Source organism: Lates calcarifer, linkage group LG20 (assembly GCF_001640805.2).
Source record: "Lates calcarifer isolate ASB-BC8 linkage group LG20, TLL_Latcal_v3, whole genome shotgun sequence".
Taxonomy (NCBI): domain Eukaryota; kingdom Metazoa; phylum Chordata; class Actinopteri; family Centropomidae; genus Lates; species Lates calcarifer.
In genome coordinates, this window is record NC_066852.1 from 17,373,289 (window position 1) to 17,387,791 (window position 14,503).

A 14,503-nucleotide genomic window follows, 5' to 3' on the forward strand; every position below is an offset into this window, starting at 1 on the left:
TATTGCACTTAACTTTAGATTCCTCTGTATCCAGCACCTATCCCACTTAAGTTTGGTGCATGTGCATGCCACTGCTCGTAATTGTAACCAAGTGACAGCCACATGGATAAGTGCTGAAACCACTGCCTAAGTCTCTTCTATGCCCACTAGATGCTTGCTAGAGCAAAACTATGACTTTAACTTCAGTTGCAAATATACATTACAGGCATCTACTCCTGGGAAAACTTGCTAGCTAACCAAACTAGTTGTCTGTTAATCTTAAGTAACACAATTTATTACTAAAATGCCCTAAAAGGCTGTGTTGCAGTGTAAAGTTTGCTATCACTTTTGCTTACCATATGAAGAGCTGACTGTTTCGTCCAGCTGGCCTCTTGTGGTTGGTTTTTTGGGGAGGTTGAACAAGTCTCCAGCACAGCAATGTTGATCATAGCTGCAAATTTGCTCCTTGTAGTAACACAGCTGGGATCACTCTCATCCGTAGACACGTCTAGATTTTCCAAGTCTTTCATCAGCAGGTCTCTCTCCTAGCAGCATAGTGTTCCTCCTCAGACAGCTTTGGAGTAGAGTGACCACAGGAACACTACTGTTTTTTTGAGTTAGGCGGTGGCTTGTAACATGGTCCTCTAGCTGTGTCTCTGCCTCTGCGTGTGTCATAATAAAGCATCCTTGGTGGCATCACATACACTATGTCCAAGTGTCTCTGTGCAGGGGTCACCTCTGCTTTTACTGCAATGGAAAGGTGGAGCCAGAATTTTTGGGAGGTTACAGTAGATCTACATGTATACAAAAAACCCTCAACAGCCTGTGGATTCCCACAGTCCTCTGTGTGTGCATATGTGTTTGTGTGTGTGTGTGTCCTGACCCAGATGATAAAACTGCTGGTCATAATCCATCACACACGCAGAAAGAAGCAGAACAAAAACCCTTACATCAGTTCCAATCACCGAACACCAAAAAATAGTGTTCATTTGTCTTTGAACTGAGCAGCTAACAGCCTACTTTGTGTGCTTGTTCAACAGGAGCAGGCCCGCATGCTGCAGATGGGTATCACTGGACCAGAGGGACACGTGCTGAGCAGGCCAGAAGAGGTACAACACACAAACACTGTACATATATCTATACACTAATTATGTTAAGTGTTAGTGTTGGTATATACATATATATATATATATATATATATATATATATATATATATATATATATGTGTGTGTGTTTTAAAAAGGGCAGACAGCCTATCACAACGCTAACATAGGCATGCATACATGCACACACTCACAATTTCCACAATGAAGTTCTCAGACTTTTCTTCATACACACATTTTTCTTGTTATACACATGTGGTTTTAGACACATTAGAGGCATTGGGTGAAAATTCTCTGGTTCCCCCAGTTGTTGCCGCTAATGTTTCTTCAACAAACAGCAAAATGAAAGCCATGCTCTCAGTCCAGCAACTTATCTGCCTTTAGCTTGACTGGGATTTTCCACTCTGCGGTGCGGCGGAGTGAAGTTGTCCCACCAGTCTCGTAGTGTCGTGCAGTTAAGTGGAGTCTTAAGAAATCAAACGTTTGGAAATGCAACTTAATTGAGGAGAGGCCAAGTTGGATTTGTGCTTTATCAGTGTCTGGTGTCATGTTTGGTTTTAATTTTATTGGTTATTGGACCCAGGTTGAGCTTGTGGACCAGAGCACAATAATCAGTGTAGTTTTGTGTCGGCTTGCAAGCTACAAAACTCATGTAGGAGACAGTCGTCACATCTGGAGGCGTGCTTGACTTTCAACTGGCAACTTTTCTACCATTTGTTCTAGAGAGTTGTTTGTTGTTCTTGCTCGCTGACAGCTTAATAATCACAATAAACTGCCAGGTGCTCGCCCACATGGATATGCGCCTCCAAAATGTGTCCAGATAGGTTTGCTTTTAATACATATGTGAATATTTCAAAGTCTACTATTTTGCCTTTGTCTGTCCATCCTCTTTCGAAGTAAGCATTTGTTCGCTCATCTCGTGAATTTAATTTTAACTACCCTCGTTCGATGTAACGGGATAAATCCCTAAACTCACCAGTTAAAATTATAAGCTTCCACTTGTCATTTTGACTAAAAATGAATTATTCAAATAATATACCTCCAAAAATACATAATTTGCTGTGGTTAAGTCCATTTTAAGTTTATTTGAGAAAATCCTAATGGGAAAAACATTTCAGAGTCAACCACAGTGTCCTGTCCCCTTCTGTAGCTGGAGGCCGAAGCGGTGTTTCGTGCCATCACCATCGCCAGCCAAACCAACTGTCCTCTCTATGTGACCCGGGTCATGAGCAAGAGTGCTGCTGACATCATCTCACAGGCCCGGAAAAGAGGTAAAGAGCTGCGTTTAGACTTAATGCAGAATACTGTGAACTAGGTGTCCAGGTATCCAGTGTGCGACAAAGTGATTGAAGTGCTGCTGCCTGCACACCTAGTGAAAATAAAGTATATAATGCTATGTTGTACACTACTGCAACAAGTACTTGATGTATATTTTGTATGATATTTACAAAAAAGTAGTGTTGGAAAGATTTTTTTCTCAAATCATGTGAATACCAGCATCACCAACAACACATTTTATAGGGAAAAATGGAAATCAGATCCACAGGAACACCTTATCCTCCTTATCCCTGACAGAAAAGATGATATGTAATTTTTGATTTCCATCTGTGAACATCAACCACTTTGGCTCAGGAGGTAGAGCATGGTGCCCGCTGATCGGAAGGTCAGTGGTTTGATTCCTGGCTTCTCTGGTCCGTGTGCCAAAGTATCCTTGGGCAACATACTGAACCCAAAAGTGCCTCTGATGATGTACCATTGGTGTGTGGATGTGTGGATGTGTAAAAGTGCTGTATATATAGAACAGGCGCTGTATGAATGTGTTTATGATTTGCTGAATGTGACCTGTAGTGTAAGATACTGAGTGGTCAATATGACTAGCAAAGAGCTATATAAATGCATTTACCATTTATTTTGTGGAGATTGTAGCGCTATAAATTTTTGTATAGTCTTGGGCTACATCCCATCTGAATTTCAGAAATTATTGCTTTGCTGCCCATTTTTTTTATCTCTGGATATTTCTTTGAAATTCCACCTCTGCTCACAGGTGTCCATTTTTCTGTCTGATTTCTCTGACGTTTGGAATGCACATACCAGTTTCACTGCACCTATGCCCTTATAAGTTGATTTTACTGTCTGTCCTGAGGCTGCAGATGTACACAGTCTCTGGCTCTGCTTGACGTAATGAAAAAATGTGCTCTTCTACTAACAGAAGAATATTTAGCTTTGTCAGTCTTTTCTGTGGTTCAGCTGTCACACAGACCATTCCTCACAGTCCCAAGAGCAGGGGTGAACTGAGGGGCTCCCTGGCTGTGATGGATTGTGAAATATACAATTTTTGAGAATGGACCGGGAAAAAGTTTTAAGGAAGGAAGAAAAGGAGGGGTGCTGACCTCAGATGGGCCTCTTCATACATTTGTGTACATACCCATTAGGGGCCTTTAGGAGTTTGACACCTTGGTTTGGATCCATTCCCAGGCTCTAAGATCTAAACCAGGAAGGACACGGAACAGTGAGGTGTGAAAGCAACGGAGCATGAAGAAACACAAGAGCAGACAAGTGTTAATGTCAGGAATCAAACCCTGGTGGATTGCAATGCGTGGAAGTACAGGCTCAGCTAAAATGGAGCCAAAATGAAAATGTTCACATTGCCAAGGGTGACGTTTGGCTTTTCAGGGATTAGGCATGGTTCCTCTCCCCGCAAACACTCAGATGAATTACCAAAGCTTTTAGTGAGATTAAACTGCTGACAAATTAATCAGTCTTGATTGATGTGACTCATGATTTTGAAAATGCCAAGAATCACTAATATAAATCCTTTTTTTTACAGTTTGATACTTTAACAGATTTTTTACCATTATTTCTTTCCACAGGAAATGTTGTGTTTGGGGAGCCAATCACAGCCAGCCTGGGGACTGATGGGACACATTACTGGAGCAAGAACTGGGCCAAGGCGGCTTCTTTTGTAACATCACCCCCTCTTAGCCCTGATCCCACCACTCCAGACTATCTGAACACACTTCTGTCAAGGTATATATTACAACTCTGGTTGATGTTGTTCGTCAATGATCTTGTGTTTGGTTGCGACACGATGGAAGATATTTTCTATGTTGCATCAGCTTATATTTACTATAGTGTGCATAAATAATGTAACAAAAGGTAAAGCAGGATACAGAGCATATAGTAGCCACTTGTCTCATACATAAATCCCTATCCAAACCACACATTGCTTTTTAGTGACCAAAAAAGTGACTAAACATTGGATTTGCACGTGCACCAAGTTTTTGCAAGTTCTAGACACATATGAGAATAACAAGATTAACAATTAGCTCCATGGTTACCACACAATAAACAATAAACCATGACTAATTTAATTACAATGCCTAGCTGAGATAATAGTCTTTTTTTCTCTACCCTTCATCCCCTTTAGCCAGGCCATTATTGTAAGTCAGGAAACTCAAAAAAAGATAAGCTCACACACACAGTCACTGTGTGCAGGTTATAGTAAATCTAATATAAGTGTGCAAGAGCTAATTTTAGACTTTGTCACTGTTTTTTATTCTGTTGCCTGTGTACACTTGTGCACATTTCCCCTTTTACTGGAAAATTAAAAATTACAATCTGCTGTAATTACAAAAAAAACAAAAAAAAAGGGGAGGTTATGATAACTCAGCAGTTGTTACACAACTGGTGGACTGGTAAGTGAGTTAGAGCGTTGTGTGGAAACAGGAAACATTAGTAACGGTTTGTGCTGGAAGGAAAAACTCTGGCACTAGGAGTATTTCAATTACTCCCAGTCCTTGTTCCGTGTTGTTCTGCCTCTCCTGCTCAAGTAAATAAACATCTCTCCTTGTGATTGCACAACGTTGCTTGTTTACGCAGATTGTGCTGTGCTGGCGTAATTTAATCTCAACTCTGTATTTTTATATTTCTTCTCCATCTTCCAGTGGAGACCTGAGTGTGACTGGCAGCGCTCACTGTACCTTCAGCGTGGCCCAGAAGGCCATTGGCAAGGATGACTTCACTCAGATCCCAGAAGGTGTCAACGGAGTGGAGGAGCGAATGGTCCTCATCTGGGATAAAGCTGTGGTGAGGACGAGTTGGGTTTTTTTGTCTTTCTCCAAGTTTTTTTTTTTTTACTTTGAAAGAAGGAAAAGGACAAAAAGCAAACAAACGAGAGGCAGATGAAGACTTATTCTAGACTTTTTATTTTTATCCTGATTCACTTGGTCTCTGCACTTTTCCCCAAGGAGAATCATCAGTTCTCTAAGCCTTAGCTTTGTTTCTAACTGTCATCTGCAGCCTCTGTTCTGTGATGCTCAGCTTGAGCTGTCACAAAATACACCTCTTTCTCCTATCTGCTATCTTTCCTTTTTTTTTAAATATAAGGACAGTCTTGTTCTCTGTCTTGCTACTATCATCAGGTTTTTACTATTTTTCACCACATCTCTCCTCTCAGATTTTACTCTCTCTCTCTCCCTCCTCTCTCCAGCTTTTTCACTGTCTTGTCACTGTCTCTGCCTTGCTTTATCATTTACTACTTATGTGTATCTCCACATCTGTCCTCTCCTTCACCCTCAGATACAGCACAATGCCTTCTTTTTTCTCCCTTCCGTCTCTTTCGTTATCACTGTATCAGTGTACTGCTAACAGACACAGAGCATTTAGCTTTAGACAGCTGCGGAGTGCTGCGCTGCTTGTAAAATGTGAACAGGCTTTTAAAAAGTGAAACTAAACCCATTTCCTTGAGGCTGTAACTTTAATGCAACTTAATGGATTGATTGCAGCCTTTTGAGGTGTTGGTAAGCGTAGTTCTTTTAATTCTGTACAGAGCATGGGAAGCTTTTTCCCCCTGTCACCAGTCTTTATGGTAAGCTAAGCTAATTGCCTCCTGACGCCAGCTCCATATATAATACACAGGCATGAGAATGGTATAATTCTTGTCATCTAAGTCTTGGCTAGAAGGCGAATAATTGTGTCTCCCAGAATTATGAGCTATTCCTTTAAAACCAAATGCTCACTCTTCCCTCTTTTTCTTCCCAGACTACAGGTAAAATGGATGAGAACATGTTTGTGGCAGTGACCAGCACCAACGCAGCCAAGATCCTGAACCTGTACCCTCGCAAGGGTCGGATCGCTGTGGGCTCTGACGCTGACCTGGTCATCTGGGACACAGACTCCATCCGCACCATCACTGCCAAGACACACAACTCGGTACGTACAGCATGCACAGTTCAGAGTGTATCAGCATTTGTTTGGAGTTCCAGTCGAATCCAGCTCTCAGCTTAATGGCATTTTTATCAGTTCTTCTCTCCTCCTCCTCCTCTTCACTCTACCTTCCAGCTGAGTTGGAAATGATTTAACAAAACATTAACATTTAAACTAGTAAAAGTATATCAATGTGATTGACTAAATATAACAGGTGGAGGAGATAAAAATGTTAAAAGGGGTCTGATTTTGTAGTGTGGGTTAAAGCAGAATGTGAGATATGAGATAGCTGTCTGCATCTGTGCGTGACTGTGTGCAAGAGACAGAGATAGATGGAGAGGGAGAGAGAGAGCATTTTTGAGCAGCTTCCAGAAAGCTCTCTTTTCCTCTGAACGGAAATGAAGTCTCAGTGGATATTTGACTACTAATGCGACTCACACTGCACTGACCACATGACCAGCTCGCAATGTAAAGTTGAGCCTCACTAAATCAAAAAGCTAAGCTATGATGGATCATGATTTGGAAAAAATATGGATTATTCAAATACACAGGTTTATCCAAATAGAAAGAAAAAACATTGTGTTAGTGATACAGTAGTAGTACAGTTCAACTACAGTTAATCATAAAGGAATTTATGTATGTGCTGTATAATCAAGAGGTATTTCCCTCCTGTATATCACATTCCTTTGTACGGATCCAAACTATTCTCATGATTGGGCAGCCATAATGGGTTTAAAGAATGTCATTCATTGTGCAGGATTATGTTTCAGTAAATACCAATATTTCAAATGCTTTCACAAAACCCTCAGAGATTTGGAACATCTGTACACAATGCTTGTTGGACAACAACTCATCTCATTAGCAGGAAACAGCTTTGGTCAGATTTCTTTGGAAACATCTCACTCTACAGAATCAGAACCTGCAGTGTTGCATTACCACCATTTACTCCAACCTCCTCCTTTGGAATCTATGTTGCTTTTTTTCCCCACTAAAATTTTGTCGCAAATTGGGTTAGCCTCATGGCCTATGGGGTTTTTAGGTGCCGACCATGAATTGCAGCTGTATGCCATCTAATTTTAATATAGTGATATTTGGAAATAACTGTTGACCTGGCTGCAATTTGACAACATGAGCAGCAGACTAAGCTATTGGCAGCTGTTGCTCCTTTCCCTTTACAAATTAAGTACTTCATTGTTAAAATAAATACATCTCCCTGCTGTGTTACTAGTCGGTCTAGTCTGTGCTACATACATGTTAAGATAATAGCATATCACTGACAGTGTTTTTCCTTTCCTTTCCATTGAAAATTTGGACCATAAGTTGCAACAGAACACCAGCTTATGAAGTTACTCATAGAAAAGTTTTATCATGTTATTTTCTTACAAAACAAGCATAAAACCCAAAACACAAAGCAATGTGATTCAGTTTTTCTTAAATTACACTTAATTACACTTTGAGCATTTTTTTGTCATTGTCATGTGTTTAGAGTTATAAACATGTGAAACTGTATTTTCCCAATGCAGATGTTTTTTATACTCACTCTGAAGGTTTAAGACAAAGGCCTCACAAAGACACACACACACATTTTTACACACTGTGTGTACACCTGGCACATGTGAACAGTGAGGGTTTCTGCCATTGCACAGACATTAGAGGATCCCAAATAGGCCCATTCGGCAGCAGAGGAAGTGTGCGCGCAGGAAATGAAGGTTTTACCAGCCAAGCACAAATCCTGCTCTTACAGAAACGCAGGAGCGGCAGGAAGAATGCGTTTACTAACAATGTATATAGGCTGGTCTTGAGAATGATGAAGTGAAGCTTGTAAATTTTCATTTTCCTTGCTTAAAGGCTTAATGGCGGTTGTTTAGTAGGAGAGAGAGAACATTGCTCTGTCTCCAGATGGGGGAAAGGAGAGAGACAGAGAGAGAGAGAACTGGACTAATAATATGCCTTCTCCAAATGTGGAGTACATCCACAGAGGATCCGTGGGTTCTTACATAATGATGTCACCCTTTCATTTCCTGCTGCTTGTCCTTTCAGATATATATATAAAAAAAACACAGGAGAGCAGAGGACTGGAGCACGGCAGCTCCCAGCTCCTATAAATCTACCTTAATGGACAGTCTGATGTCAGGCCAAACAGGAGCGGTCCTGTTTACCAGCACACTGTGTTGAGGAATGCCTCCCCCCTTTACAGCAACTAGAACTTAGACTGTGGTGTGTCTTAGTTTATTATCTGTAAGCCCACATCTGGTCTGGATTGCCTTTTTTTTTTTCAACATAAGAATACATAGATGTAAGGATATTCTGACAAATAGACAAGAACAGGCAGAAACACACACACACTTTCTTAGACTCACTCAGCTTAGTCATGACATCATGTTTGGCTTACAGTAAGTCTTAGTTATGTCCTGTTCTGGCCTGAATTTGGACGGCAGCAGAAAACAGGGCCGTGTGCAGAGGAAATAAGCAACAATGGAATGAGGGGAGGGGACCATCACAGATCACAAACATGTCGAGAAAAGAAAGTTGGCAGGGTGGGTGGGGGTGGGGGGTACTGGAAGAGGATGAATAGTGTAAAAAATGGAAGGGATTACATAAATCAAGCAAGAATTGGTGAGGGAGAGAAAGGGATGAAAAACAGGCAGACAGCGGGATAAGTGAATGAAGGAGACGGACAGCTGGAAAGAGCAAAGGGAAGAGAGGGAGAGAGCGAGGGGAAGGGAGGAAGGTTGAGGGGTGCGACGAGGCGTCAGACACTGGCGGCTTGATCATGGCAGGTGTTTGTACACGCCAGACAGACGAGTGTGAGAAACAAGGTGATGAATGATAAGGAACAGGAGAGAGAGAGTGAGGGTTTAAGAGAGAGTAGAGGAGAAACAGAGAGCATGCCTCCCACAGCTCCCCCTGTTGTTGTCTTTTTCATCTCTTCCATTCCTTATTTCATCAGTTAACCAATCAGATTTAATTTAATTACATTTTCAGACCATGATCCAAATTGGAGCATTTTATCAGGAAACCACATACCTGAAAACTCTTCTCTTTTAATTCTTAAAATAAGTGGAATTACTTGTTTAAACTATCAATTCTCTGAGTGTAACTGCTCATTATTTTATAAATTCATTTTGTTCCCTTTTGTTCCATGTCAACCTGAAAAACTTTGTGTGGATTTTCCAGAGTCAAATTATGTACATATTTTTATAACCGTGAATTCATTTCTTCTTCTACAGTGTTCCATGCTTGCATTTTGTCCTCCATTGCTGCTGGAACAACCTGATTTTTTCCTAAGTATCTAATTATCTTATATTTTTGCTTTCAGGCTGCTGAGTACAACGTCTTTGAGGGCATGGAGCTGCGTGGAGCCCCACTCGTGGTGATTTGCCAGGGGAAGATTGTTCTGGAGGATGGGAACCTGCATGTCACCTCTGGCGTGGGCCGCTTCATTCCCTGCTCCCCCTTCCCTGACTTTGCCTATAAGCGTGTTAAAGCCAGGAAGCAGGTATATACAGGTTTTACTATTACACAGATATATCTTTAAATCGCGTATCCTGTACTCTGATAATGTAGATTGCATAGTTTTAAGACACCTGTACACTTTTAAATACAAAATTAGACAATAGGAGAAGGTGGGGTGGGGGGTGGGGTAAGAGTTAAGGTCTTTTGAATTGTCAGTGAGTAAGAATGGGAGCTTTAGCTTGGACAGAGGTTATAATGATGGAGAGGAAAGCGGGTGGGAGAGATGGAGGCAGTGAAGTGGGATGTGGGGGAGATACAGCGAGTCTGACATCAGCCTCCAAGGTTCAGCCACAGGGCGATGGCTGCGTAGTGTAAGAGGTCCGTGCAGTGAGGGTGGTCGAGACTTTGTCATCATGGTTTAAAAAAACGATAAAGAGAGTTAGGAGTTGGATAACTTTCCAAAAAGAGACCTACCACACACAGTAAAAGAGTTACCAAAGTCTACAGTTAAAATTAGTCCCATATTGTTGCTCTTATTACAGGAAAGGCCAAAATTTAGCTGAGGGCTTTATAGAGACTTTCCTGTAGCACAAATGTCTCAGGCTCAGTATCAGCAACAGCCAATATGTTAATATTTAGACTGCAATTGCAGTTGAAAATCTAAAGCCACAGTACCTTGGACAATTTTGGATACACCTCTACATGTTTTCTAACAAAACTGATGCCACTCCCATGTCTGTATGTAAAAAATAGCGCTACTGCTAGGAGCTAGTTAGCTTAACTCGTTATCAAGACTGGAAAAAAGAGGGAAACAACTAGCCTGGCTCTGCCCAAAAGTAACAAAAATCCATCTACCAGCACTTCTAAATGGTTACTAAGTAAAATATGTCAGTATCTCATCTGTTTAATCAGTACAAAACAAAAAATGTAAAAACTGGTGTCTGCTGTTTGCTTGGCAACATCACAGTTAAGACATGAAGTTCCACTTTTTATGCTAAGCTAAACCAGCAACTCACGTTAGCTTCATCTTTAGAATACAGACCTGAGAGTGTTATCAATCTTCTCATGTCACTCTTGGCAAGAAAGAGACTAAGTGTATTTTTCAGTATTTTAAAATAAAATGGAAATAAATAGAAGATTGGTGAGATTTTTGTTTAGTTGCTGTACCTTCTCAGAAAGAAAAAGAAGCAGAAGGGACATGACCAGCTCCTCTAGACTTTAAGTGTAGATTAACAATTCATTAAAAATATTAGAACTGACTCCATTTAACCATTTCATTTATAGCCACGTGAGGTGAACGCAGTCCCTGCTTTGCTTTCTGCTCTTCCCTAGAAATCTCACTGTTTTTCAATTTCCTAATTTGCAGCTGGCTGCTGATGAGAAAATAGAGCTGTAGTAACAGTGTGCTGTTTATCTTGGTAGCAGTCACTGTTATGCTTTCTCCATTCACAGATGTCTCTTTTTAACTCTTGACGGAGCTTCCAAGATTCCACTGAATCACACCACTGACTGACAGACAGACAATGACTTGTTCACTAACAACATAAAGTTTCAACTTGCTTTAAAACATGCAAATGCTGTAGGCTATGTTGTGTTTTTCTTTGCTCCAGTCTGTAAGAGTTAGCTTACTTGTGTGTCTTTGTTTGTGTGTGGATGTCAAAATCTGGATCTGGTTCTCGGCAGGAAAATAGCTCTCTGAAAAATGCATATATAATTCAGACACAAACAATTACACAAACAACCATATAATGCTAAGCAGGTGCGGACATTTGTGACACTAAACAGCATAATGTCTCTCTCTATTATTACTCATCCTGTCTTCTTCTTCTTCTTTTATGCGTCTTTATGTCTCTCTTCACCACATCCATCTCTGTTCTTTTTTTTGTCCTGTAGCTGGCAGTCCTGAGGGCAGTGCCAAGGGGGATGTACGATGGCCCTGTATCTGAGTTCTCCATGTCCCGTGGTGGCACCCCCTCTGCCTCGGCGCGCACCTCTCCCACCAAACAGCCCGTCAGAAACCTGCACCAGTCTGGATTTAGTCTAGCAGGTAACCCTGCACCATGCGGTGAGCCCAGCTTCTTAATACAACCCCCACCCCTCTATCACCCGGTCCTACCTTTCATCTGTTATTGGATCTGGATTGGTTTTTACTGTATGCAGAAACATCAAAGGAGCATGCATGCATGCCCCCCCCCAGCATCTCAGCCCAGCTACTGCCTTGCTTCACGCTGTGAAATACAACAGTCATGTGATTTTTAGCATGTTGTTGCCCTTCATGAATGATGCATTCACAGTCCTTGGCGACGAGCCGCAAGCCTGTAGAGAGACCTAATAATCTCTCATTATCGTGGTACAAATATTATGATGTGCACAGCATGGCATGTGTTTATCTGCAGTATATCACGCTCCTTTGTGAAAGTGGTCATACAATGTTTATATGACAATTTGTCTGTTTATACATGTTATTAACTTGGCTGCCTTGGCTTCTTTGAGTTTTAATGAACCACAATGCAGACAACATTAAGTAAAATTTATGCACAAGCAGTTAAAGTTTGATGTTTTTCTGTTTTTGCTTTAGTGTGGTTTGACAATTCAGCATTACCCCAAATCAAAACCATGCAAACTGTACTTTTGACCCACACACATCTACGATGTGAACTATATTTTCCTTTAAAAAAAAGTTTTTAGATGAATTAGCATTCAAATTAGGAGCCCAATACTTTTGTGTAATTCTGTATTGTGCATATTATACAAGGCAAATGATGGTTTCTATTATCCTGCATTCCTGCATGTATTTTATGATACTTGCATTCAGACTTTTGTATTGTATTTCCAGCAATCATACAAATATAATTATATATGGAACATGTATTTTGCACCACTCAATAACTTCTTAGTGTAATCTTTTCCTACTCTGATCAGCTATTCACTTAAATGCCTCATCTCCAAAGAATGCACCTTAAATCCCTTTCTCCTGCTGAATCGCTCTCTCTAAGTATCTCATACAAATTCTCAGATAAATTACTTTTGAGGACTCTTTAGGACGCTGAGACCTCTCACTGTAGCCTCTTTGATACGTTAAGCCACAGTAGGAAATGACGTTTTCTCCACAGTTGCACTTAGTGTAAGTCACGCTGGATATGAGTGTTGGCTCCAGGCCTAAAATGTACAACGTGCAAGATTTCAGTCCAGACATTTGGACACAGTCTATTAAGAAAGCCCTATCTAATATGAGACATCACAACACTATGTATTCATATTTGACATCTGTTCCATTATACAGAGCTGATGAGTGACAGTCTGATTGTGCCCATATGTAAGGTCAGCAGTGGATTAGGTTAGATTTAGAAAACAAATGTGAGAAATTGTTTTTGTCAGGCTACCAAACAGTGAAACTTTGTACACATGGTGAAATCACGAACCAGATACTCAGTGTTTCCACAGTTCTATAATGAAACAGAGCAACCGTAGCTATTAGCAAGTCATTCTGTCCTCCCTGATAGACTAAATGCGTCCATGTGTAACTTTAAATCAATGAGAGCAACCTTGTTTAACCTGGAGAGACTGCAGCTGTCTCCACCACAGCACTAGCTGTCTGTGAGAATACACAAACTGTTTTTAATGGTTGATAACTCATTTTGAAAAAAAAAGTGTACAGAGTGGTGTTTAATCTTTGGCTGTATTGAGCAACCCGCTTTTACAAGCATGGCTAATGTGTGATACCTCATCGATGAAAAAAGAAGGTGACCTCCGCTGGAAAGAATTTCCACATTTGAGTACATGATTTTTACTGTAAAGGGGGGGGGGGGGTAAGGCGGCTCCTGGTTTCCCAGGCCTTGTAACAGTTAGGTGTTTAAGTATGTGTTAAGTATGCGCATGTGAGCGTACTCTTTGTATGAGTCAGTCTCCTATCTATTTTAGTTTTTCCAGGGCCCACCACCTGCAGAGTTGATTTACTTGTCTGGAAACAAGATGTGAAAGACTGTTTGCTTAGATGCAGTGTATCATAGTCTGACATCATCCTACTTTCCATTTATATACTCGCCGATAATTTGCAGCAGCAGACGCTCTGGCTCATCCTTTGGAAATGCCGTGCTTTATGTCAAACTGCAGCTTCTTTTGTTAATGTTTCAGCAGCACTCACGCAGAATATGGCCTGCTGAAATTTGCATTCCTTTGTCATCAGGATGACACATACCATATATCACAGACAATAATAATGTGTCTTGAAAAACCTCTAGTGCCTGGAAAGTAATAATATGAGTGTATGACAGCATTTTTTTGTGTGTTGTGGTGGTGTAAAAGCTATTCTGTGTAGACTAAATCTGAAAGAATTGACAGATGATTCCAGCATTAGTTTCCAGAGGAGAGTAAAAGGAGTAAGTCTCGTCATCAGCATCTGTGCAGTCCCATAGGTCTCCTATGTGGTTTATTAAATCAGTTTGTGGTGTCAGAATCTCAGTTTCTACAGGAAATGGCTTTCTTCTGTCACAGCACTGTGTTAGCATAAGGACACAACCTTGCTGCTCGCTTTCCAGTCTTCCTTAGTAAAACTACTTTACAGGACAGTAAAGCAAAGTGAAACTTATTTGACATCTTTGACCATTTCCAAGTCTCTTTTATGTGAGAGAGAGGATTTTATCTACTGCACTACGATAAATGTTTACCCTAGTATATTAAAATGACAGAAATTTTATTTTAAAAAAATGCTTTCAAGATAAGTTTAAGTGAACACTGAATCCACACCCATTAAAGCATA

General features: G+C 40.7%; 1 protein-coding gene across 2 annotated transcripts in view; it reads left to right on the plus strand.

Moving 5' to 3' along the window:
- The window catches only part of dpysl3 (dihydropyrimidinase like 3), a 32,258-nt gene that overhangs the window by 15,644 nt on the left and 2,111 nt on the right, over positions 1 to 14,503 (plus strand). Inside the window, exons 7-13 of one of the 2 annotated variants that reach the window (XM_018691418.2) lie at positions 1,020 to 1,088; positions 2,234 to 2,354; positions 3,954 to 4,110; positions 5,028 to 5,169; positions 6,124 to 6,294; positions 9,608 to 9,787; positions 11,638 to 11,809. In XM_018691418.2, the coding sequence (XP_018546934.1) occupies positions 1,020 to 1,088; positions 2,234 to 2,354; positions 3,954 to 4,110; positions 5,028 to 5,169; positions 6,124 to 6,294; positions 9,608 to 9,787; positions 11,638 to 11,809 (1,012 nt within the window). The remainder of the gene's footprint in view (positions 1 to 1,019; positions 1,089 to 2,233; positions 2,355 to 3,953; positions 4,111 to 5,027; positions 5,170 to 6,123; positions 6,295 to 9,607; positions 9,788 to 11,637; positions 11,810 to 14,503) is intronic. The other variant, XM_018691419.2, reaches the window with a different exon arrangement.